This window comes from Ambystoma mexicanum, chromosome 3q (genome assembly GCF_040938575.1).
Source record: "Ambystoma mexicanum isolate Mex_15411 chromosome 3q, UKY_AmexF1_1, whole genome shotgun sequence".
Classification (NCBI taxonomy): domain Eukaryota; kingdom Metazoa; phylum Chordata; class Amphibia; order Caudata; family Ambystomatidae; genus Ambystoma; species Ambystoma mexicanum.
Genome location: NC_090926.1, coordinates 184765634 through 184793053, shown reverse-complemented (window position 1 = coordinate 184793053; position 27420 = coordinate 184765634). Strand labels below are relative to the sequence as shown.

At 44.3% G+C, this 27420-nt stretch overlaps 1 protein-coding gene across 2 annotated transcripts in view; it reads left to right on the top strand.

The window, feature by feature from the left end:
• The window catches only part of LOC138582299 (ATP-dependent 6-phosphofructokinase, muscle type), a 903222-nt gene that overhangs the window by 319548 nt on the left and 556254 nt on the right, over positions 1 to 27420 (top strand). For both annotated transcript variants that reach the window (XM_069653451.1, XM_069653452.1), the window contains one exon: positions 21495 to 21620. In XM_069653451.1, coding sequence (XP_069509552.1) covers positions 21495 to 21620 — 126 coding nt within the window. The remainder of the gene's footprint in view (positions 1 to 21494; positions 21621 to 27420) is intronic.

The following is a 27420-nucleotide window of genomic DNA, read 5'->3' as shown; positions in this document are numbered from 1 at the left end:
AAAGTCAAAGGATATCTCAAATCATGTCTAAGAGTGGGAGAAAAAGAATTTCACTCTTAGCAGGAGAAAAAAATAAACCCCAAAAATCCAGCAAAGCTGCTGGGGGACTCACTAGGTTTGGGAAATTAGCCTTTACAGAGAATTCTCCCTAACACTTACTACTGGAGTCGATTAAGGCCCTTAATTGTCTTCCATTCACCCAAGCCTTTTCATATGTGCAGTTAGCAGAAGACTGACATAAACATATGCTAAAGGTCTCTGACTCTTCTTCGGGTTCTTCCCATTCTTCACCCTTTAAACAGCCTATTTTTCTACGGCAAAAACAGACAGGAGGGGGGTAGTCTACTTCCTTTGGTTTCCTCCCTCCTGCTTTCATCTTTGGCTTTAGGATCAGATCTCTTGATTTCTACTCTTTCTCTTGGTATCCCTTCCTTGATTCTTTATGACCCCCTTGTTTATCTATTCCCTGAGGTTGAGGTCACTGGATCGGTTTGTCATCCTTCCGCTCCTCCCCTCTATTTGCCGAGTGGAAGTGTTTAGCTGCATCTGAGTGGTTTTGTGCAGTTTCGATGGCCATGACTAGGGTAGGGTGATTTAACTGTAAAATGGCCTTTTACAAAAAAGGGGGCAAGGAATTAGTGAATTGTTCTAGGGTGATCATCTGTGTCAGTTCTTCTAAGGATTTGTTGTTGATCCGCAGGGCTACCGTGTTTTTGATATGCTCACCCATTTCTAGGGGGGGTTTCTCCTGGGTTTAATTCTAATGGCCCTCAACTTCTGCCAAAATGTCCTAGATCTTTGCCTTCTAGGTATGGTTGAAGTACTCCCTGTGGTAGTAAGGGTATAACTTGCAATTCAACCAATTTAGTTACATTTTCTTGGATCTTAACTTCGGCTTGTATTTGATGGGCTGCCAACTGGGTGATGACATTGGCTAGGTCAGCCATTTCTTCCGGGAGGGGTGGCGGGGGGTGTAAGTGTCAACTCGGAATCGCTGCTTTTCTGTGCGTTTTGCCTTGCTCACAGTGTGCTTTCATACTCCACCTTTTATCCATGTGGGAATTGTGATGGAAGTCAGGTGTGTGTAATTAGCAGTAATTGCATGTCTCTGCCTGACCCTTGTGTTTGGACATGTCAGGTATACGGCTCTGGTGTTAGTCCGTTGTTGCTCACAATGAACTGTCTGTGTTGGAAAAGGGGTGGGAGTTGAGTTTCTAGGTATCCTACCTGGTCGGATGGAAGTAAGGTGTTATAAGGAAGGGGATACCGCATCTCACCCTTCAGTGTCCCACTTCCACTTCGGAAGACCCCCATCCAGGTGATATTCCTGCAATGGTCCACCTCCACTGGATCCAATAGCAATGGCCAGGTCCTGGCCACCTGGATGACAGATCTCTGGGTACTAGTGGGTGAGACTCCTTCAGGTTTCTCACATAAGGGACGTGAATCCCACCAGGGAGCCCAGGGACCACCGCCGCGCAGGTGGACAGTCGATCTATGTGCGAAGCAGACTCCCAAGTGAGGGGCAGTAGCACCCTCGGCCGTCCTGAAGCCCTGGTCGGGGCACGTTAGAGCTTTTGCCTCCAGGAAGGCATCTGGATCCGCTGCTGAGCAGGCAGACGGTCGACCTACGTGTGAGGCAGGTGCCCAAGGGAGGGGGGCAGCACCCCCGGCCATCCTGGTGCACAGGCCAGGGAGCGATAGAGTTTTTAACTCCAGGGAGTGACCAGGACCCCACCGGGGCCCCATCCAAGTCCACCACTTGGCAGGTGGACGGTCGATCCGTGGAGTCTCCAACAAAAAGAGGCTGTCTCTCGCACTGCAGCAATTTAACATAATTGTACAGCAAAAATAGTCTGGAGGGAAAATACCAATTGTTGTGGGATCGCTATCAAATTGCGTGCGCTATTTTCCACTCTCGAACTTCAAAAAAATAATAAAATAAGGGGGGGTCGGCAGCAAGTAATATCACTCCCTCAAACTTCCCACAAAGTTTGTACAAAGTAGACAAGAGTATCAGAGTTCGGGAGGATATCTCGCGCTCACACCAACAACTTATTATGAGACCTATTATCACTGTTGCTAAATTTCCTCAGGATAGGTTCAAAAAATCCTCAAATTACATAACGCTTGTCAGTTCAATATATTTTAATTCATCTTCCAAAGTAAAGAACAGCCGACACGTGTTTCGACCTTTGGTCGTTATCAAGGCTGTACAGATTATTACATTCATTCAATATATCGAAAAAAAGGGGAATAAAAAGAGAAAATTCAAAAACCATACCATATGGTGCCAACATGTCAGGTCAGGATATGGGAAAATTCACGCCATAGTCAAGATATAAGATGAATATTCAAAGAAAAATAAACATAAAACAATAATTTAGTTTTTCCTCAAAAAATATGTGTGTTCCACATAACATCCAGTTGTCAACTGTTTTCACAATAAAACTCAACTCCAATATATTAGTTACACAGATTACTGATTATCACCCTGTGACACCATTCCAACATGACCAAAGGATATGTGAATATTCGAAATGCAGTATTAGAAAATAGAGTTGAAACTTACCCTCTCTATGTCAATTAGTTATACCTTCCATCCCTGTATTGTAGACCCTTTAAATTAAATTTAATAGTATGAATTACATGAACGTTTTATCCCATATTATAGCATAGATTGAAATTTAGAATGTTCACCAACCTGAAGATCTATGTTCTTAATATACCATATGTTCCAATAGTCTTTACATTCGAAATAATTTAGGTCCAAAATTGGCTTTCACCTACAAGAAATATATATTTTACTACGCTTCATAGGGTTAACTATAGATCCCCATATTAATCCTTTCCATAGTTAAAAATACTCATCGGTCAATAAATCCCTCATGCCATTTATATTATATTGTTGAACAAGAAAATATATAATATAATAATATTGCATTATGTTCAGTTCCCATATGCACATCATGAGTTACTGAAGGACCTCCCTCAACCATTGCAAAAGGATGGTGCTGTTAAGTAGAGTGTATCCTGTTTACAATTCGATAACATGCTTCCCTTTTTAGTATTCCAGTTTTCCATGGGCTTACCTTTACATGGGCTAAATCCCAGAACCTCGTTATGCTAAGGGGATCCCACGAGTTTCCCCTTCCATTTTAAGTGTATTGACACTCACAGGATCGCGGGCCCATATAACGCTGAGTGCGCGTGTGTATGGCGCCGTCGCGCGCGTGACGTCATCGCGCGTGCGTGCGCGTGACGTCATCGCGGTGCGGCCCGCGATCCTGTGTAGAGAAAAGTATCTCTGACAGGCATATGTACTAGTTCAATCTCAGCTGAAAACATTTTCTCTTGGTTTCACTCTATACACATGACCAACTAAATGACCAACAAAATCCGTCTTTACCCCTAATACAAAAAGCAAAGGGTTGACTGCCATTGACCTAGGTTTGAATGATTTACTTCCTCAGACTACATACAGCATTTCTACGTTTTCCTGGAGTGCATAGCATGTAATACATGAAGGCATCCTAGGGAGGGTGCTACGGCTATAGCATCATGGAGCTATAGCCATAGCACGTTAGAGCTTTTCCCCTCAGGAAGAGCAAAGTTTCTCAGTTCAATGCAGAATCTTTGAGCGAGTCCTGTGGTTTTTTTCGCACTGCGTGTTGGGACCTGTAGGCCGACTTCTCTTCTCTCTCTGTAGGGCGATTTCGCTTTACAGCACCTTTCCCTCCATTTTTATGGACCCCCAAACATTTTGCTTTTATTTTGTAATCTGACCTGAACTTTTTACAGTCCAATTGAGCCTTCAGCCTCACTACACTGGCATTTGCTCATTTGTCATGGGGAAACTGACATGTCCTTCACGCTGTAAGTACTGGGAAACATTGTTTCCCTTCGTCTTGTTACTTTGTGGCCACTTTTGGTGACTTGTTATCACTTTTGCTAACTTTTTATCATTTTACAATGCATCTTCCAATGGGGTACACTTTTTTGTTTTGCCCTAGGCTAACGCAGGATTTTTGGTTACTAGGTGTGCCTAAGGGATAAGCTGGTGGCAGTAGTTACTTTATGCTATTATTTGGTGTATTTTGCTTTAGCCTTACTGCTTTTACTGCGCTAGGCTACCTACTGTGGCTAGTGACCAAACATGGCTGTGCCACAAGGTTTTTCGTTTGACCCTTGGCCATCTTGTCACTATCCCTTCTTCCTGACCTGTGAGGACAGGAAAATCTTTATTTGGACTTCCAATGCCTGGGAAAGCTGAGGCATTTTGCGGGCAACTGTAGGGCGGCCATGTGTGTTTGCTGCTGGGAAGTGGGTTGTGTGAGAAACCAGAGGGTGTCTGACCCGCTAGTCCCCAGGGATCTCTCTCTCAGGTGACCAGGGCACGGCCAACTCCTTTGGATCCAGACCCTGGGGGTGGACCAGTGCGGGAGGATCTCCTGGGTGACATGTCTTTGAGGAGTGGGGGTAAGGCAGCCAATGCGGACGTGGTGTTCCCCTTTTTTTTGTATATCCAACCCCTCCTATTTTGTAGGATCCGATGTCCCAACACCGCCTACTCCACTTTCTGCACAAACACTAGGCCGTGGAAGAGGGTGACTGAGAGTAACAAGACTAACCCTCCTACATCGTACTGGACATGTCTCGCTAATCGGGTCAGACAAAGTCAGGCACTTGACTTCAAGTGCATACACCTGATTCAAATTAGCTCTCCTCACATGGATAAAAGGCGAAACCTAGAGACACACTCTGAGCAAGGTGGAACACGAGTAGGAGCAGAACATCTGGGGCAAAGACAAACCTACTGGAGCAGAGCGACAGACCAAGGGACGAGACCGGCGCACCTAAAACCCCAAGAGTTCCCTACAGGAGGTTGTTGCCTCCACAAGGCTGTGAAAGACATGTGGAGAAGGCCAGATCCCAATACCGAAGACTGCATTGTGTTTCAAGGATGCTAGTGACCCTCCCGGGTGAACGACAGAGTTGTTGAGGTGAGGCCAACCCTGTGATACTAACCTTGACTTTGAAAAAGCAAGAAAGAACGGCGGACAGCTGGTGAGTTGGTAAGCAACCTGAAAGACCAGTGTGTGCTAAGAAAGACTGAATTTTGTAACAAAATATTGCAAGTGAAGGCTGCACACTTGTGGATGAGATGCAAGGAAAGGCAGACATGCATATGAACTTTAAAGCAAGCACAGCTGTGCTATCAGCAATACTGAGTAACGGAGTGGTCAGGCAAAAAGGAGTAGCCCACCCGAAAGTCTCCATGAAAGGTGCATTGTTTGAGACGATTAATGAAATGTACAAATGAAAGTGAACGAAGTTAACCCAAAAAGATGGGGAGAGGAAAAGCTATACATTGAATTCTGAGTCTAAGTGGTCCTGCAGTGGTCTGAATAGGAAAGTCTTTGACATCCAAAAAGCGGTCTGAGCCTGGCAGAGAGAGGCCAACTTTGAACTGTGCAGGGTCTGAGCCTGGCAGCGTGGGACCAGTGTGAACTTTTTGTTTCGTTATTTGGAAAAGACTGGAACAGGAACCTTTAACGTGGAAGGCCAGGCAGCCTCAATCCATGTTGCAAACTGTTTCAGTGTTAAAGCCCGAGCCCAGTGTGTCATCCTAACTATAGAGACTGCGTTATTCCATGCTATCTAAACCTGGGCAGGAGAGCTGATTCAGCCACATTTATTCTTTGTCGAACACTGATTTTCCTTTTATACGCATACTTCCTTTACACACGTTTTTGTACAAGAGATGGGGCAGGCATTAGGTTTTGTTAGCATAGGCCATGTTGATTTGACAGACGTGATTAAGACTGTTTTCTTTATAATTTGATGGTTGAGACAACTCCTATCTAAGTTATAGGGCAAAGTAGGAGTGTTTCCAAACCCCACAAAGTTAATAAAGGTTTTACAAATTGTATCTTTTGTGTCAGTGTGATACTTGTGATACCATGCTCTGCTACCAAACCACAAACTTGTTTCAGTGTGTATAAATGGTATGCATGAGCTGTGCCACCAGTGTTCCTGATTGGACCACTATTGCGGTGTGCAAGTGAGCCAGATCTTAGATTGGCTAGTGGGACTTTTGACTCTAACTTGCCTTTTGGATAAGAAGAGGGCCCCTGCACCCATTCCAGAGAGATCCTGGAAGACACCTAAAGGAGCCAAGTATCCTGTCCAGTTGCAAGACGTGTAAGGAGACCGTTGGAAAAAGGCCTGACAACCAACTTCTGCTGCTGTCCTGGAAGAGCCCTGTCTTGTAGGTGATCTCTGGAAGTCCTACGAAGGAGCTTTAACCCTTGGAGTGGAGGGAACATCTATTCTCGACGTCAGGGATTCGAGATACGAGGCAAAGTCTGACTGCTACAAGTGTGTCCCCCTGCGTCGCTGTGCATCAGTGGTCATCATCCAAAACAGCTTTCCTGCATTCTGTCCTGTGCTGAGAGGGGCCCTGCACCGAGTTCTTCTGCATCCTCCATCCTGAAGACCTTGCACCAGCATTTGTCATCGACTGGAGAAGTGCTCGAACCTGCAACTCCTGGGCATCAAGGACCGGAGCTGACAACGGGAAAAGCAACCTTGTACCCTCTCCTGAAGACCTGCCAAGCCTAAGAGGAATCTGGAGTACGGGTAGTGAGTTGTAACAGTACTTACCTGAACCCATATCTCAATTTTAAAAGTTTGGTAACTTTTAGAAACTTTTCTAACAGTTTGTCTTTGCCTTTGCTTGCTTGCACAAGCATTACCAAGGTTGGGGGACACTTGTATTCACTAGAATAACTTGTCCTCTACTGCTTGGAACTCTTCATTGGACCCCAGAAGCCCTCCACTAACTTTTTCCCGTCTCACAAAACTTGGAGGAACTTTGGTGAAGTTTTGGGCACAAGGTCCTAAACATCTTAGGGGTGGATGTTTAAAGTTAGTGTTGTATCTCCGTGGACCTGTAGTGCTGCATACTAATACTTGACTTCCCTTGCAGGGGGTTGTTATTTATTTTACCCTACTCCAGTTATTGTATTATTGTATACATGTATCTTTTATTTAGTATTGTTTGATATTACATGCTAATAGTCCTTGTTCATAGTGTTAAACGGCCATACATAAATAAGTATTTTTATAACTGTTTGTCTAAGTGTGTCCCTTGACTTTTCACTGTGTGTACTGTGAGAAACCAAAGGGTGTCTCACCCACTAGTCCCCGGGGATCTCCCTCTCAGGTGGCCAAGGGCATGGTTATCGCCTTTGGATCCAGACCCTGGGGGTGGACAGGTGCGGGAGGATCACCTGGGCGAGGGGTCTTTGGGGAGTGGGGGGTGAGATACCCAATGGTGAGATGCGGTATCCCCCGCCCCCTTTTTGCTCATCTACCCCATCCTATTCTTTTGGATTTTCCAATGTCCCAACTCCCGCCCCCACCCTTTTTACACAAACACTAGGGTGAGGAAGAGGGTGAACTGAGAGTAACCAGACGAACTCTCTCATATCGTACTGGACATGTCCTGTTAATTGGGTCAGGCAAAGTCAGATACTTTACACGAAGTGCATACACTTATACCTGTTAGCTCTCCTCACACGCATAAAAGCCAACACCCAAAGACAGACTCTCAGCAAGGCCGTAACACGAGTACAAGCGGAAATTCCAGAACGAAGGCACACCCACTGGAGCAGAGCAACGGACCAAGGGAGGATGGCAGTGGGCCGAAAACCCCAATGCTTCCCTACTGGAGGTTGTTGCCTCTGACAGACCGCGAAAGACATGTGGAGAAGGCCAGATCCCCCAATTGAAGATTGCATTGTTTCTCAAGGATGCCAGCGACACTCCCAATGAATGGCAGAGTTGGGGAGGCGAGGCCAAGCCTGTAGTACTAACCTTGACTTGCAAATTGGAAAACGCAAAACAAGAAAGAAGCGCACACAGCCGATGATTTGGCAAGCGACCTGAGAGATCTGTGTGTGTTAAAGTGAATGAAGTAGCAACATCATATCACCAGTGAAGGCTGCACGCGTGTGGGTGAGAGTCAAAGAAAGGCACACCTGTGAATGAACTTTAAAGTTAAATGCAGCTGCGAGATCAGCGATACTAAGTAACGGAGTCGTCCGGTGAAAGGAAGTAGCCCATTCGAAAGTCTCAGTGAAAAGTACATTGTTTGAAGCTAAAAGGCAAACAAACAGCAAGAGTGAAAGTAAAATAGTGAACCTCGAGTCAAAGTAGTCCTGTGGTGGTTTGTAAAGAAAGCCACACACATTCGAAAGACTTCAACATCAGAAAGTGATCCGAGCCCGACTGAGGGAGACCCGAAGTATAGTAAGTTTGGGGATGGGAGCCTCCTTGCACCTTTGTGTTGAACTTGATCATGAGAGGTCTGAGCACGACAGATCGAGAACTCTGTGGTGAGAGGTCTGAGCCTGACAGAGGGGGACCTACGATAACTGTGTGGTGAAAGGTCTGAGCCCGGCAGAGGGGGATCTTTGTCAACGTTTTGGTGAAAACATTATTTTTGGAAGTCAGAGAAACAGACTTTAATGAGGATGGCCAGGCAGGCCTCGATTTTAAACTGTGTATTGTGTTGGAAACCAAGCCAGAGTGTGCCATCCTGCCTACAAAGATCACATTACTGCATGAGGACTAACGTGAGGAGAAGAGCAGGTTCAGCCACATTATCATTTGAACACTGATTTTTTCTTTTGCATACACTTCTCCTTTTTACACTTTTTGTACAAGAGAAAGGGCAGGCATTAGATTTTTGTTACAATAGGTCATTTTAATTTGACGGACTCCACTAGGACTGTTTTGTTTATCGTTTGATGGTCGAGACTACTCCCATCTTAGTTCTAGGGCAAAAAAGGAGTTTCTCTAAACCTAACATTTTCAATAAGGGTTTTACAAATTGTATCCATTGTGTAAGTGCCAATACTTGTGAAACCATACCTTCCCTACAGTTCGTATTGAGGCCCTCCTGAGACAGTCTGGACCACTCGTCCAGCTACCCTGAACTGGTTTGGCTTCAGCTCCCAGCGCTGTCCCTGTAACTAAACTAGGTTGCCCCTCTATACATCTGTCCACTAGGCCAGAGTATAGAAATCAGTTCTAACACCTTCCAATGGTAAACATCGAAACTACAAGTTCCAGCACACAATTGGAAGCAAAAAGCAAGACTTGCTTGAGGTGTCACGCATGGAACTGTGAAACATGGCAGGAAGTCAATGCTGACCTGTCCTCCGGGACACTGTGCCTTGTGACACTAGTGCAATATCTTATTGTCCCCTTACTCCCTTTGCCGTAGAGGTCTGTCTCCTTGGATAGGCTTTTCTCCCCTCCATCTATTTCAGGCTGCACTAATTATGATCCTCAGCCAACTGCCACAACTCTTTGCTTGTACCCACTATGTACCCACGTAAGCTTCTCAAAGTCATCCCTACTCTCTAGCTCTAATGACTTTGCAGCAACCACCAGGATCTGGGATAGTGTCCTGGGAAGCCGATTCTCTTCTCCTCCTCTTTAGTGTTCCTGGCTTTGGCTATGTTCTGGTGTGAGACTCACAGTATTCTCCTTGCTTTGACCTCACCCACAAGCCTTAAATCTCTGCTCTGTGTTTAAGTTGGTTTTAGCCATATTCTGTGTCTAAACCCTCTACCGGCATGGCCTACTTGGCTTGGCCACTTCTTGCTTTTTCCCTTACTTCTCCTGCTCCTCTCTGTGGCTTCACCACCAACTCTCTGAAACACCACCATATCTCACTCTCCATTCGGTGGGATCTGCCTAATGGTATTTGTTGGCTTGAGCATTAATTGTTCTAATGAACATTGAGATTTCTGGGTCCCTTTCCATCCGTGCAACGTCTCTTACCAATCGGGATTTGAAGTATTGCATACATGTGCCTTTATTTGACTTATCCGGAAATGCCACCCTGTCGATGTCACTCGAGGATATACCCACAAGCCTCGACACCTCATTAAAAATAGCCAGTACGTTTAATCGATTCACACATACCGGTGTCTCAGACCCCAGAGTGCTTATGAGGGAAAGTTTGAATTCATCTTTGCCTTGTACATTTTTTGAGTGCAGCTTTGTATGTTTGACCTCAGTTTATTCCCCGCCTAATGGGTGCCCCATTCCTACCAAGATCACTATTCCAGGCGTTCTTTAAGATGCTAAATGGGCACCCCCTCCTGATGCTCCCTCATAGTGCGACCCTCAGCAGGTCCTGCCCTACCTCCTGTTTCTGCCCATCTCTTATTCTCCCGTGTACTGCTGATATCTTGTGATCTAAAACTAGTGAGGCTTTTTCTGGGGGATTGATATAGCTTTTCAAAGAGGCCTCTAATGCTTAGATCCGTGCCTTTGTCCCTCTTGCGACCAACATTTTGCGCCACACACTCCCCTCCACCCTCAGCCCCATTCCCTTTACAGTTACGGGTCATGCCACTTGTAGTGGCCTTTTGTAAGCATCTAATTTCACTGGAAGTTGGCTCTTTAGTGTTGTCCTGAGTTTGTACAGCAGAATCCGTTGTGCACTTAGGTGCTCCCCTGCCCACCCATAATTCCATCCTCCCATTCACAGTGTTTGATGTCCTATCACTCCCCTCTCCTTCTTCCACCCTCTCATCCTTGTTTGCTAACACTTCTTCTCTTTCATTGTCCTGCAAGCTCATGACTTTAGATGTTTTTCTTTGCTCCTTCTCTACTTGATTCATATTAAGTGTTTTGATCCTTTGTTCTTTTTATTCTGTTGAGGGCGATTAAGGGCTTATATTACCATTAGGTTCCGCATTAATTTCCGAGAGAAAACATTAGAACCTTTCTTCACCTTCCCAGCCTTAGAACTCTTTCCTTTTTCCTTTGCCCTTAATGATTTCCTTTGGGTTCTCCCTCTCCTTTGGCGTTCGCCGTACTCCTCCCTTCGTCTACAATTTCGTCATTTGTTGCACAGGTCTCTCATTGGCCTTCGATCTCCAGATCTGTCTGTGCTTCCTCTCTCCTTAATTCCAATGGAATAATGTCCCCGGACCCATTCTGGCTCTCCTGCTCATTATGTGTGCCACTAACTTCAGTCTGATTTCTACTCAGTAAGTCAGCACCCCCCAACTGTAATTCCACTGCCTTCCGACTATCGTCTTCCTTCTCCATTAGTTCTCTCGATTGAGCCATGTCGGTTAGTACTTCCAAGTTCAACTTCATTTCACTCAGGGAAATGATATGAGCCCTAACTTCGTTCCATATATTATCGTATAGCTTAACAAACAAATTTAGGACTGCATTGAGTGCAGATGTTGAGGGAGATGTTAACCTGATGTACTCATCTGCTTCATGCAAGGTGTGATGCAGTAAACCTTGCGGTCCATCTCCAATCGTCCTTTCTGCCTCTTTCTATAAAATTGGTCAATTCAGTAGGGCAGCCCGTCGCTGATGCATCACGCGTTTTATGCATCAGACTGTCCCCATGTCCATTGATACTTAATACATCTTTACCCATTAATTTGTCGTTTTCACTTACTCCGTTGTTGTCTAGAAATGCTATCATACTGATATCATTGATTTGTGTGTGATCTGTTAATGCTGTTTCTCACGCCCTGGGTGCAGGTCTGTGTTCAGTACTAGCCCGCTGATTTGGGTAAAAGTCTGTGATTTTTTGGGCTGTAACTGGGGAGGTCAGTAAATCCTGTGCTACACATTGGTGCTTCCTCCTCTGGCTTCGCCCTACGATCCTCTGATTAGCAGCTCTTTTTTGTTGGTTGTTAGTCTCGCAGAGGATCTGCTCTATTTCTGCTACAGCATCCTCTTCCGAGCAGCTCGGGTTGTTCATTTCTCCTTGAGGTTCCTATAGAGTCAAATTGGGCCCCATGGCTTCTAAGGCCTAGTCGAACTGTCATTCTCGCAACCTTCCCACAGGGTTTTGGAGGTTAAACTTGGGTCAAGAGTTGGGTCCAAGCTCTCTCCTAGCTCCTATCTAGTCCTTGATACGCCTGTTAGTTATGTAGCAACATTCTATGAGGCCTCACTATGCAGGAGCTTGAGCAGGGAGGCGGGCATGCACAATCAATAAACAGAATATATAGCAAAGAATATCGTCTCACTACATGTGCCTTTTTCCATTCAATGAGTCACTCACCGCCTTGCCTCCCGTTCCTCTGGCTCTCTGCGTTCTCCCCGCGGACCTCCGCAGACCACTTTCTCCACCATTTCCGCTCCGCACCCGCACTGGTAAGATATAGGTGTTTGCAATGGGCTCTAGACCAAAACTCTGCCTAAAGGAACAAGGAAATGGAAAAAATACTAGCTTAGTTTAGTTTTTTTTCTTTTGTATGGCGCGCCTACAGGGTATGGCACACCCTGGAGTATCAGGGCGCAGACAGACAAGGATATGCTCAACTTAGTTACAGATACATGAAAATCAGATGAAGGTACAAAGATACGCTGAGCTTGGTTACTGATATGCTCGGCTAATTGCAAGTACAAGGAAAAGGCAGGAAGTGTAGACATAGGCATCAGCAATATTACAGTAAGCGGATATGAACAGGAAGAGATCAAGAGCAAGGGAGCAAGGAGCATGCTCCTGCATGGTCCTGTTCACGTAATATAAAGTTATATACAGTTATGTACAGTTATACAGTTATGTACAATTTGACAAGTGGATTGGTTAGCTGTCATTGGCTCTCAGCCACCTAGTGAGGTTTTGTCTAAATTTTGCGAAAGGCTGAGGTTCTCTGACGTAATGGGGGAGGGAGTTGCATAACTGCGCAGCCTTGACCGGGAAGCTATATCCTCCTATAGTGGCAAGTTTGAAACGCAGAACTTGGAGGCAGTTTGCGTTGGCTATTCTGGTAGGTCTGGAAGAAGTTCTTTTACGTAATCTTTCCATGAGGTAGGGAGGAGCTTTGTTATTGATGCATTTGTGGGTGAGGGAAGCGATTTTGAGATGAATTTTGTCTATGGTGGAGAGCCATTTGTATTCTCTTCTAGAAGAGGATATATGCTCATTTCTGTTAATCTTGAGTGCTGCTCTCAAGGCATTGTTCTGGAGCACTTGGATTTTGTGGATGGTCTGTTTATTTGCTCCAATGTACAATAGTCTAATTTGGATAGTATCAAGGCTCTGGCAAGTGTAATGCAACTATCTGTAGAGAGGAATTGTTTGCTCGCTCTGATAAGTTTGCATGTGTATGCTGTGGAAGAAGCTAGAGAGTTGACTTGTTTGGTAAAGTTCATGGTGGCGTCTAGGTAGAATCCTAGGGTTTTTACTTTGTGAGCTACTTTTATGTTGTTCCCATTGATAATGAAGTTGTCATAATCAGGGCTAAGTTTGGATATATAGGTAGTGGTGCCCAGGATGATAAGCTCAGTTTTATCATCGTTCAGGCATAAGCCTTGTGTGGCCATCCATGCCTGAACGATGCTATATATCCTGCTCACTAGGGCCAGGTCCTTGGCGTAGTCTCCTGAGAGCGGGAGGAGGATCTTGGTATCGTCTGCGTAGTTGGTGTAGGCGATACCCAGATGATCCATTTCGTCAAAGAGGGGCTTCGTAAAGACATTGTAGAGGGTGGGTGACACACAAGACCCTTGTGGAACACTGCATGTTATGGGAATTGGATCTGCTGAGGCTGATGGAGCGAAGACTCTCATGGTCCGATTACTCAAAAATGACTTGATCCAAATTATGGCCTCTTTTGAGAAGTGGGCTGCCGAGTCGAGGTGACTACAGAGGACCGTGTGGTCCTCTAAGTCGAATGCCGCTGATAGGTCCAGGAGGAGAAGTAGGGCCGCTTGTCCATTGTCTCTGCAGTCATCTATTTGGGCCTTGAGGTCTATTAACGCTGTCTCGGTCCCATGTTGCGGACGGAATCCTGATTGACGGGTTCCAAGTAGGTGGTTAGACTCTAGGAAGTTTTGAATTTGCAGGTAAGCCACTTTATCTAAGATTTTTAGAAGAAAGGGCACAGTCGTGATGGGCCTGAAGTTAGTCGGAATGGCAGGGTCAAGGGTTTGTTTCTTTAGTAGTGGCAGTACCCAGGACTCTTTTAGGTTGATCTGTACTGAACCAGAGGTAAAGGAGGAGTTGATTAGTTTGGTTGTAAATGGCGATAGTTCTCTCGCAGCATCCTTAATGAGTTGTGCTGGGCATTGGTCACCTTTGCAGTTGGACGGTTTAAGTCCCAGGATTACCTTTTCTACCTCTATGATCGATACCTTAGAAAAGCAGAATCGGGCTCCCGTCTTAGGCTGTGGCGGTGGCACTGGGCTCTGAGGGATGTGTGGTGTTAGCGATGCCTTCTTGATGGCAATTTTGGTTTGTAGGTTTGCTACTTTGATTGTTAAGGCAAGTTGTATGCTAGAGCACCATTTTTTATCCTTAGTGCAGTTTTCTTGGGGTACAACGTGTGTTTCCAATTCTTTCAGAATGCTGAACAGTTCTTTGACACTAGATTTTGAGTTGGATATTCTAGTATTGTAGGTTTCTTGTTTGGCTAATAGTAATTCTTTCTTGTATTGGGAGGAGGCTTTGGAGAGGTTGAGTTTATTTTTGACTGATGGGGAGAGTCTCCAAATAGTTTCAAGTTTTCTTTTGGCCAGCCTGAGATTTTTTAGATGGGGCGTGAACCAGGAATTGAGGTGTTTTTTTGGTTTGCTATTTCTTAGTTTAAGTGGGGCTATGTGATCCAAGGCTGAGGTCATGGCTGCGTTATAATGTTCAACTAACAGATCAGGGTCCATACTGTCTGGTAGTGAGTTCAATTTAGGTATTATAACGGGCATCAGATTTTCTGCTGTCATTAGTTTTTTATTTCTCGTTTGGCAGAGGTGGGGCGGGTGAGGACGGGGCAGTGGCCCGGTTGGTTGTCACTGTGAATAATAGCAGGTAGTGGTCAGTCCAGATCTGCGGTACAGAGTCCGTAATATTTACTTCGCAATTATGTTCTGCTATCCAATCAAGGATACGACCTTTGTTGTGGGTAGGTAATTCAACTTTTTGGGAGAATCCTAGCTCTTTCAAGGTCAGAGCAATCGCTGTCGATTGGGTGTCCTTATTGACATTATAGCCTAGATTAAAGTCTCCTAGCACTATTGTTTGGGATGTATCAAACAGCGTCCTCAGCCACTGCAGACCACTTTTTCCACCACTTCCGTGCATAGCACATATGTTCAAATGCCAGCGCCACAGTGTATGGGGTATGTGTGCCTACAGTGTGTTTTAAAATGTCAGTTGCAGGACCCAATACCAGTGAGAATGCAAGTTTAGTATTAGGTCGCTGCAGAGCGGTGTTCGTGACTGGAAGGTCAGAAGTTACAATCATGTGTGGTAATGTGTATGTGGTACAGAACTGCATTTACTGTAAAGTGCAGATGTTGAGGGCTGGAGTAATAGAAGTACCTGGTTCTGTGATATCAGGGATGGAGTGCTCTATAAAAAAAAGAGAAAAAAGTGTAAGGCAGTAATATTGGTCTACTCAAAATGACCTTTTGAACATGAGTCACCAGCATCAGAAAGAAATGCACGCCACCATTAGAGAGTAGAAAAGATACTAATTTTGGAGCATCACAGTGGATCAGTTTCCAACAGGAGTATAATTCAGTGGTCATAATGTGTTTTTTAAAGTGGGATAAAGAAGCAAAATATAAACATTAGTAGTCTGAAAATCAGGACTGGCCACGACACAGACGGACAGGTAAAGGTCTGAGCAAATGGGTTAAGGTCTATCTCTATAGTCCCTGCTACCCTCTATTGAACACTTTAAAACCATGGTCCCAAATGGCATTTGAAAATGTGTTGAGACCTGTTTCCCACTTGGGAACAAAGGGAGAATGCCCTTTTAAGCATCTCAAAGGTATGTCTACAGTATCTCTCGGACGTCACTTAACAGCTAATGCGCGTAATGACTAGTAAGGTGCGTCACTTAACTGCTAATGCTTGTAATCCCTGTTAATGTACCAGTGCTTGTGAAAGTGATCATGAGATGGGGCATTCAGTAGGCTCAACATTTCCCCTAGCTGTTGGCATGGCTCACATTATCTACTCGCCCAGAACACATGGCATTTTTGTATGAAGCAGATTAGATCAGAGGCCAACTCACTTTCCAAGACTGCAGACTTATGGCAGTGGCAGTGGCAGCTGCTAAGCTTGGCCTGGCCTTGCTGAGTCTGGTCCACCTCCTGGCAGATATCAGGGCCCCAGAGAAGTGTACTCTTCTGGCCCTACAAGTCAACAGCCCTGATGGAGGGCACAGTCCTTAGCTTGCAGGTCTCAAGACTGTAATGTCCTGCAGCCTTTTCCAGCTACTCTCTCTCTGCCCTACCCTACTCCTCTCCACTCTCTTCTTCCCACCACCTCCTCCTTTCCTTCTCCAACTTGTTCTGTACTCTTTTCTCCTCCACCCTCACCATTTTCATTTGGCTCTCTCTTTCCACCCCGGATCGCTGACCATCAGTTTTGCATATAATCTTCGGGTCCTGACTCCCCTTCCACAATGGTTTTGGAGTTGTGAAGGTGCCTCTACAAAGCAGGCTAGGGAGAGGATATAGCATCTGGGGATAGCGCCTCCAAGGTTAGCATTAGGAAGCTGGCAGCTTCCACTGGCCCCCCTAGTCTCTGGAACCCTGGCCTGATCACTACGCAGGACATTGTCACAATGTGGTGTAGTTCTCTCTCTCTTCACTGGCCCCTGTTCTGTGTAAGGAACTCATGGTGGCAATAGCAAGACAGACACAAGTGATCACAGTTCAAGGGTGTTTATTAAACTGTAACAATGGGAGGGATAAACGCCTCATCTAAACCTAAATCTAAGATGAGAGCAGGCTATGACCATCAAATAATAATAATACAGTCCTAGTGGTGTCTAAGTCCAATAAAATGGGCCTATACTAAAAAAGCTATTGCCAATCCTTACCGCTATGTTACAAAAGAGTGTGGGATAATGTTTGCAAGAAAAGAAAGAAGTGTTCTCAAAATGATAAGTCAGGATGGTATAGCTGGGCTCTCCCTTCCCCACGTTTTTAGCACGGAACAAAGCGGGACTCCTGAGAACAGCACACTCCTGGGCTTTTCCAGGATGAGCTTATGGTTTGTTTCCAAAATGTCAGGGCCTACCGTGGCCAAGTCTTTCACAAAAAGTCTCTTGCCTCAGAGGACCCGATGGACCATAAACAACAAACAAAGGTTCCTTTGGTAATCTTCATATCGGGTGATCTCTCTTCATCCTTGGACCCCCTCAACTGGGCTCCGATCCTTCTTGCAATGTTGGCCTCCCTCAGTCGGGTCCACCACAGCCTTTCATTCAAAACGTAACATTCAAGAGTCTCAATGTAGTTTTTAAACAATCATTCACTGTGGACATCCCTCACCCGGGTTCACTCTTGTCAACACAGTGTTCACGGGTGTATTATAATTCACCCCCATTCGCACGCATCCCTCAGCCGGGTTCACGTTTACCAAATACACAGTTCACTTTGCTTTACCACCATGCAATATTCACTTCCCTTTTCTTTCCTCTTGGCATCTCTCCGTCGGGTTCACATAGCCATTCTAACACAATTCAAGATTTTCTAACACAGTTCATGATTTGCTCATCTCATCAGAAAGCGGGGTTCCCTTCCCTTAGTTTTTTCTTGACATCCCTCCTTTGGGTTCACACTTGCCTTAGTTCACAATGTTCATAACAAAAGCCACTCTAGACCCCTTATGTTCTTCCCTTTTCCTAAGTCCGGGTCCCAGCCCCCAGCCCCCAGTCAGGCTTTCCTTAAAACCCCCAGCCAGGCTTCTCACAGTTCTCTTATTACACTATTCTTGGGTGTGTTACTGGTTACCCTGGTTCGTAGGCATCCCTCGGTCTGGTTCACATTTGCCCCAGTAATGCAGTTCACTTTGTTTCCTCAAAGTGTCAAAGACTTTCAACGGTACGAGGGGTTTTGCTCAACCCTAGTATGACCACTTTGACACCTCACGCCGGCCTCCCCTAAGGCCTCTTGTTTCTCGTAGTTTCAATGAAGGAGGACCAACCAGAGTCCTTCGAATGAGTGCCCACGTGGCGCCGGGCCACTCTAAAGCTGGTTCTTCACTGGACTTTCTTTCAAGTTCAAACACACACAAGTTCTTTGGTCACAAGTTCATATATATTGCAATTCGCAACCTTGGCCTCAACACAGTCCGTTTTAGTATCAGCTCTCTCTGACTCACCGGCTGTGCTGAACCTGTTGGCGTTTTTTTTACTCTGGAGTTAAGGATGGTACCACGGTAGCAAGCGCATCTCTCCGCCTTGGCTATCAGTGTGGGAGGGCTTTAGGTACCAATGACATCTGTTACACCACACACCAGCTGTAGTTCCTGGTCCATTCATGGAAGCTTTGCAGGTCTGGGATGAAAAGGACAAGGGCACTTCCCTCCTTGTCATCCTTTCAAATCTCAGCGCCTTTCTCCTCAGTATGAACTGCCGGTCCAGAATAGCTGCTTCCTCGTGCGTTTGGCCTTCCTCGTAGTGTGCTCTCGTACTCTGCCGTTTATCCATGCGTGGAAGGGAAAGGGCCATCAGGTGTGTGTAGTTATTGTCAATTGCCAGACTCTGCCTGACCCTTGTGTTGGGACATGTCAGGTAAACGGCTCTGCTTTTAGTCCGTTGTCTTTAATTTTTATTTTTCAAATCAGTAATCACAAAGTAAATACAGAAGGACAAAGCAAAAGAATTTCAAGTGCATTAATCAAACATACATTATCTCAATGCGCAATATAGTACAAGTGTGAAAGTTGAGATGGTTAGTACGCTCATCACTTGGTTCATACATTTCACTATACTATTTAGTCTTTAGCCAGATAAGTTCTGAACTCTCCCCAAATATCCCTTGGTCAGGACATACACAGGGACAGTAACATAAATAGTTCTTCATGTTCAACCCAGGTTAAATCCTTCAGCCATTCTTGTGTAGATAGGGGCAATTAGCTTTCCATTTCTTTTCGCTCCCATCTTACAAACATTAAGAAAGGTTCTAGTTTTCTTTTCCATGGTGTCTTGCCACTTCCCAAATAATACGGTCATCGGTGCAGTGTCCAGATTCCTACCAATTATCTTTTACATTACCTTGTACATATGTGTCCAATAGTGTGACAAATTTGGGCACGACCAGAACATATGTAGGTATCCTGCTTCCCTTGCCCCACATCTCGGACAAAGTCCAGTATGATCAGGAAATATTCTTTTAAGTCTGTATCGCGTGTAGTTTAACATATGTAATATATTATACTGTATTAAATTTCTCCCCATTGTGCATCACTTATTTCTTGTTTTAATTCCCTCACCGATTTCTCTCGGGAGGGATCAGCCTGTGTCAGTGTTCCAAGCAGATTCTCCCTGTATAGGTGACTTGTTCCCTGAGAGAACATTGCTGACGGCTGAGGAGCACAAAAAAACAAACAGAAGCACACAAATGGGGCTGCTACAATACTATAGATTATGTGCAGCAATCTGGGCTAGAATGGGATTCATACATATTGAAACAACTGAAAATAAGTTGCTGGCCTACATATCAAACTCAGAAATCAGAGTTCGGGAGGATATCTCGCGCTCACACCAACTGAATAGATACAAGAGTTCCTCAAGTTACATAACATTTGTTAGTTTAATTTGATTTCCAAAGTGAAGAACAGCCGACACGTGTTTCGACCTTTGGTCGTTATCAAGGCCTCTCTATGTCAATAGGTTATATCTTCTATCCCTGTGTTGTGGATCCTGAAAATATATGTTCCTAACATGTCATGGTCTTAACATTGCAAATTTATATCCAAAAATGGCTTCCACCTATACATGGGCTGGATCCCAGAACCTCAATATATTATCAAACTCCGGCTGTAGACATATACTTAATACCTTATACCTAGCCCCCAAGGAACCTTTAACCAGGTGATCCTCCCTCGCTTCTTCACCCCTAGGGTCAGGGTCCAAGAGCGATTGCCTTTCCCTGACTAACTGAGCAGAAGATCCAGTGGGCATAGGAGTGAGAATACCCTCCGTTTTCTCACAGTGGCCAGTAGTGGAATATCCTGAGAGAAAGAAAGATGAGGGAGCAGAAGGGTGGGCAGCTGGAGGCTCTCCTTCAAGGGGTTAGGGGAGGTGTCCTGTGACGGGGCAGAAGCAGTGTGGCTCTTCCAACATTAGGCGAGGGAAGCTGAATGTTGCCAGCAGAAGGCATCAGTCGAGCATTGCCTGGTGTGCACGATACGAGATGGGCCCATTAGGCAAGGAATGGTATAAGTAAGAACTGCTCAGGATAAGCAGAAGGGGCCTATTCGGCAAGGAGGCAGGTGACGGGCAGCACTGAGATACCTCACAGAGAGATAAATAATGCCATGGGTTAACAGGGTGGTGCCTGCCAAGAGGATGTATCTGTGGGATGCAAGGGGGTTCATATGGGGTGCCCATGGTGGGCAGCAGGGGGGTATCTTGTGAGGAGACAGGGGGTGGATTCATAAAATGGTGTGATGGCACCATGAAGCAAGATACAGACAACAGACTTAAAGTCCAAAATAAAATACTTTATTAAATCAAATGTCAGGATGGTAGACAGCCTAACTTGCCCTATGCTAAGGTGGGATTTCCCCACCTGAATTAACCTAAGGAAAGTCTGAGTCAAAGAGTTCAACTTAAAAGTCTGCGCAAACCCAGAGGTTAGAGAGAAGTGCTCAGTGTGAGCAGCAGGGTGAGCTTCCCTGTCCTGGCCTCCAAACTCTGGAACACCTTGCCCACACCGATCAGAATTGAACCATCATTCCACTCCTTCAAGAACAATGCTAAAACATGGTTGCTCTCCCAAGTCTCATGAGACCTTGACACAGTCCAGACTCCATGTGGGGTACAGAACTGAATATACATTTTCTCTCTGCTCTGTCCCTGTATTATACACTGTTAATGGTACCCTTCTGTACATTTATATATGCTGTATATTTTTGTAACTCACTGTAACTACTGCTTTTTCTAACATGTTTAAGAGTATGTACATGTATATATGCTGTATATTTTTTGTAACATCTGTAACTACTGCTTTTTGTAACATGTTTAAGAGTATGCGCCCGGTTGCCCGTGGGCCTGGTTTTTTGCGCTTTATAAATAAAATAAAACCAAAAATCAAAAAACAAGAAGGCTGGTAAAGTGTGCTCAGGGTAAGTAGTGGAGGCATCCTGCAGGGAGGTTGGTGATGGGTGCCTAGCGTTGGCATTTTGCAGAGCCATTTAAGAGGTGGCCAGAGTTAGAAATAGAAGCTCCCTTTAAGTTTGTCAATGAGAGGTGCCTAGGATGGGCAGTATGGCTTCTTTCTCTGAGGAGGTCGGTAAAGGGTGCCCAGCACGCGTTAGTAAAAATGGTTCCCCAGAGGACCTTTTTTGCCCTGCCCCCAAGGTACTAAACTGCCTCTGCAACTGCAGAAGTGGCTTCAATTCAGATTGCTTCTTAACATATGTGTGTTGGCTCATCATAAGTGAGGCCATATTTTCTGTCTCCGAACAGGGAAGCAGAATGGGTGTTGAAGCAGTGATGGCTTTGTTGGAGGGGACATCTGATACGCCAGCGTGTGTCGTTAGTCTGTCAGGAAACCAAGCCATCCGCCTCCCTCTCATGGAGTGTGTGCAAGTGGTGAGTATTACCAGCAGAGGTGGAACGCTCCCTAATGTAATTTTACGGTGTGAGCTTGGTTGCTAAATGCCAATGATAGATGTTAATGTGTGCCAGCACTATTGGCAAATGTATGACTGTGGTGTTGTCCTTTGTTGGTTTTTATGCTACTCTGGCAATAAAGTTCTCTAAAAATATCCACTTGAACTATGACCAAGCGATACCTAGGTCTAGATTATCTAACATTTGCTTCAGTGCTACAAATTGAGAAAATGCATTGATAAAGCAGAATGGAGCAAAATGTTTTGCCATGATCAGTATTATCTAAAAATGAATCAGATTATTTTTAGTACATGTCTGTTGCATAACAGAACAGTAAATGCTACACAGCAAACATACTAATTAAAACAGCCTGCTTAATGTTTAGCATAGTGCAAGCGTTTCTAGATAACATGGATTGGGTCTAAACCTGTTTACTCATTTCTATATTGTCTGTAAGTAGCAAAATTGATGCTAAATGAATTTGCTAATTTGTTTTGCAGGAGAGCAAAGTTTAATCTGGCCGCTGGTAGGGATAGTGTTCTGATGTTGAGGAAATCTACTTGGGGTTCCGCTGGGAGAGGTTTCAGAACATACATAAACATGCTCTCTGTCCCCAAGTGGAGACATTCAAGTGTTCAAATTCCACCCATACGTGCAGACCATGCACCATGGCCATTTTATGTGGATCGAGATGCAAATGTTAGCAGACCTTCCACTGTGCGTTTCCCTAAATCGTCTTTTCTCTCACCTCTGGAAGTAACTGATTGCCACTGATGTAGTCACCCACAGGACCAAGAGACTAGTGAAACAACCTGATCTAGTTAACATGCCCCAAGCAAGAGCTATGTCGAACGCACAGGGCGATTCCTGGTCAGGACTAGGTTTGGTGAGATCGAACAGAAACCTATGCCTGAGATATGCGCAAAGGAAGGAAAGTGAGACCAATAAGGGCAGTGTATTTTTGAAGACACTGGAGAGGTCTTAAGAGTATAATCTGCCTTCCTGGTTTATATTGATTCTGAGATCTTGGGCATTCTACCCATTAGTTCTAGGATGGACTGTTTTTTTTTGCTCATACCTTCCTCTGCTTAGTAAGCATTGCCACCACAATCAAGATTTGCTGCCCATCCAGCGATTTCCACATTTTGTAACGGTGTGAATGTGGTCAGGGACACAGAGAAATGTTTAAAAAGAAGACCGAATAATATCTTTTTTTTAAAAGAAGTTGCAGAATGGACACCCTATTTGATAACAGTTGCTGTTAGGAACTGGGGAAACTGGGCACAGACAAAATCAAACACCTACTTAGAGAGTGTAACTTTACCACAATGGAAGAGTTCACAGATATGGGTAGCACTTCCTTGACTCAAATAATCCTCTGCTCAATAGTACATCCTGAAATGAAAACGATTTTGTCAATTCTAATACTAGAGCCTAGCAGTACTTATCTAACCATGGGGAGGGGGCACAGAGGAATTCGATATCGATACCATATGGACTGGTGTGGGAATGGAGATCTACCATTCAGCTTTGCCCTAAATAACTGTGGCAAGCTGCGTTGGAACACGAGATAGAGGGCCTCACCTGGGTATATATATGTAGGCAGACGATCAAGGTAGATAGCTCAAGAATGTAGTGTGATTTAACACTCAGAAGATTAGGTATAAGGAATTGGCAACTCCCTCAACCAAACCTAAGGATGATTGGACAATATTTAAGTCCTACCTCTGGAAACAGAAATCAAGTTAGCCATACTTGGGTGTCCATCGCAATGTACTAGAGCTATTTATTCCCATAATGTTCTAACATGTCATTCAGGGTACTTGCACTTAAGCAATAAACCCTGACATGCAGGGACTTTACCGGCCCAGGTAATGCCTGGCCCAGTTTGCAAGGGTTTTACCACTGAGTGTCCCCAGTGCCAGCAAAGGAGCGCAAATTAAGTTGGGCGGGTTGAGGATGTGGAAATTGCGATTGGTTGGGTGGTGGGAGGAAGGAGGGGAAAGGCAGCGCAGGATCGACCTTGCCTGATTCCCGGCAGGGGAGAGGGCGGCCTCCCACTTCCGAGGAGGCTGAGAGCAGGGGCTTTACCATGAAGTAAAGACCCTGTTCTGGTGCCTCCTGATTGGCAGAGAGCCGGCAACCCCTTCCCCATCTCCACCGGGTGCTAATAGAACTTACAAATTGATGATATCTGTGTTGTTATTGCATAATAGAAACAGAACGTACGTTACATAGGTAATTGAATCACACAATTGTCGGGTATCTTGGGACAAGTAGCCACACTGTAAACCTTTGTTTGTTTTATGTGTTAATTGTGTTGTACTACTGCAAACCATTAAATAAAGATTAAAAAAAAGCAGAATCATGTTACCACTTATAAATCATTGATAATATGTCACCTGAAGCATAGTTTCTAGTTCTGGAGGCCTCATCTGGAGTATTGTGTCTAGTTCTGAAGGACGGTTCTCTTTAAGGATGAAGAACAACTGGGATTGGCAACCATACATAAGCAAGATGGGGAAATGAATGCACCAAAAATCGTATGAAGTGAGATGCAAATATGTGTACTTTTATAATCTGAAGTAGAGCAGTTGCAGAGAAAATATGGTGGGAGTACTTACATATCTGAGAGTGTGTGCTTATTTTAGCAGAGGGGATATTGTAAGCATAAAGATGTTTTCCACGAAAATGTTGGCAAATGCTTCGAGATTCCTTCCAGGTTCCAGTCTACTGCAGAATTTGGGAAGACCTCGACCAAACAAATAGTAAGTTATTCTAGTGGTCGCAAGCGGAGTTAGGCTACTACAAAAATGATGCGTGTGAGTAGACTCTGTGAGGGGTCAGAAATGAGAGGCGGACACAAAGTTGTAATTTTCTCATTATCAGACATCTTCATTAAACAGGAAAGGGTTGGATAAGCGCCTCTTTTTTTAAAATGTGCATTTGGTTTAGACAATAAACCTTTACAAACATTTAACAATTATCTTGATAAAATAACTACATACACATTAAAATCACCTTTGTCATGTCAATATGCGTAAAATACAAACATAAAATAATTTATATTCATGAAGAAAAACACAAAATAAATGTCCCCCTTTTTTTATCACTACCAACAGCTTTAAAATGTATAGTCTGTAATATAAGAATCTAAGAAATGTTCACATAGAGTGCACTTAAGAGAAATATTGCAACAGCTGAACTACAGCAACCAAATTATAGCATATCAGATAAGGCAGAATATTCATTCCCACTTTGCCAACCATCGAAGTTGATAACATGCCATAGTGTGTTCCAATGTAGTACAAGTTTGTGCCCAACAAGCGGGCCTGCATTGCAATATACTGCTATACTTCTCTCATAGCAATTAAATAAACATTGGTTATTCTTAGCAAGCGGAGAAGGGCTAACACCAGCGATTGATTGGCACCCCACATGAATCTTATCCACAGAAGCTCTCTAGAATTAATTAGTGTGCCCAATGTTATATTTGCCTAACATTATACTTCTGGCATCGTTAAAGCGAGGACATTCTAATACAAGAATCGACAAATGCCTTTGTTAAGAGTGTCACCAGACTTCCAATTTTGAATGTGCTCATTGGTATAAAGTTGATTAAAGGGACTGTGCTTTCTCACATGGAAAATATAAAAGATAGGGCATAGGTGGTATCCTTTTTTTTTTACCAAAACGCGCTTATTCCTGTTGCATGGAGTAGTCTGCAAGAGTATCTATGGTAACAGTCCAGTCGTGCCTATACAGTTTATTTTTGACATAAGCAGGCCGAGTAATAAGATCATGAGAGGTGACATTTAACATATACATTACATTTTTCATTTTCTTCCCATAAAGCGCGATGGATACTGGAGTAGGATCCCCAAGCATCTTTAAAAGGTCTTCATATAATGAGTTCCTAGGTGGGTTTAACATTCTTGCATAATTGCTCAGTTGTCTCCAGTGAAATCTCAATGCTAAGGAATGTAATCCTAACTCATGCCTAAGTATGGCATTTTGCAGTGAGTTTGCAATCCCTAAAGTACGTTTTCATATTTGACCTTGTAAGGAATCCAGGACTTTATCAATATCTGCCAGACAGATATCAAGCCCATAGATCAAGCTCGTTTCTATCTTAAGGGTATAAGAGGGTATAAAAGCACCTCTATATTGCTATCCTAAGGATAGTTTTCCTCCCTAGGAAACTAAAACTAGAGATCAGTCTAGGTCAGTGGTCTTCAAACTTTTTATGCCAAGGCCCCCCAGAGCAAATAATGAATAGTTCGGGACCCCTCTCCCCCTCTGTGCTGGTGTTATTTTTTTTTTATAGTTGGTTGCAGAATGCATGGTGCCATAATTTTGAAGGGATATGTTGTTGGGGAGAAATCCCAAGACAGTAGGACAATCACTTCCAATCCAAACATAGAAACCGTGCAAGTAAACATGGTGGTGTCTGACAGATGAATCACTTCTAGCTTGTCCGCTACACTTTCAGCACCCATTCTCCTGCACATTGCCATGGCTGCTGGTAGAATGACTTTTTCAGCATCGGTGAAAGGTTTTTTATTTTTGGCAAGGAGGTAGGCAACATCATAAGATGCTTTCAGTACACTGGCTGGAGTAGAAGCAATATTTTGCATTGTACTTTTCTGCTGACTGATGACTTGTAACTTGCAAGCAAAGAAGTCTCTGCTCTTGCCAATGAGATCTCGATGTTTTGTTTCCAAGTGGTGTCTTAATTTGGTTGGTTTCAGACTGTCATTGGCTAAAGTTGCTCCACACACACCACACGATGAGGCCTCGTTTCACCTCCGATCACAATGGAAGTAAGGCTTTTGCAGGTTTGTTTCCCGTGTCAATGTCTGCGTCTACCTTCCTTTTCACACAACCGTTTTTGGGCAGATAAGTGCTCCATTTCAAAATGGGCTCCTCACCTATCAAAAAATGTAAACTCTCATATTAATGCCTTTTCATATGCTTTGTTGATAAATGCATTTACGTACCGAATGAGGTACAGTAGGATTTGAAAACGATAATTCGAAAACAAAAATACTAAATATGTTGTAGCTGTGACAAAATCACACATGCACCAGAAGGCTTTTGAGCAAAAATGGGTGCTGGACAAACATTGTCCTCCAATTGTGCACCACAAGTGTTGTGGTGCTCTACATGTCCTGTGGGTCCCAGTTTGAAGATCTGGTTAGTTTTCAGAATCCAAAGAAGGGCAGGGGACATTGCTGACTGCTCGTGATAGCCACAAACCATTGGGGCATTACGTGGTGGTCCTCTAAAAAAGAAATTCTACCTGACTCCAGTAAGCCTTTAGACCCAACCATAGCCGCTTTACCCATCGCTTCACAAAAAACAAACTGGGCAATGTTTTGGAAAATACAAACCCTCCAATTCACAGCACTCCAAAACAACTGTACAACTGATATTTAGCAGGATGCCCTGCTATGGCTCTTCCGTCGGCGTTCCCACATCCCCATGAATGCCCCCAAAGGTGGTATTGGGTGTTTATGGGGTGGTGAGTTCTAGTGGTCCTATAGTTTCCTTTTCAAAATACACAAATCACATAGTATGTCAACCAGACAATGTATCATTGTGTACAGCCTAAAGCGGCCCACTTGACCCAAAGGAGCACACTAGGAGATGTATTTTGGAACAATCAACATTGTAAACACACCTCTAGTTCAGATTGTAAAAAGTGCTGCAATTACTAGCAACCAGTTAACAAAGTCCAGACTTAAAACACTTGATCAGCATTCAGTGAGTAAAATAT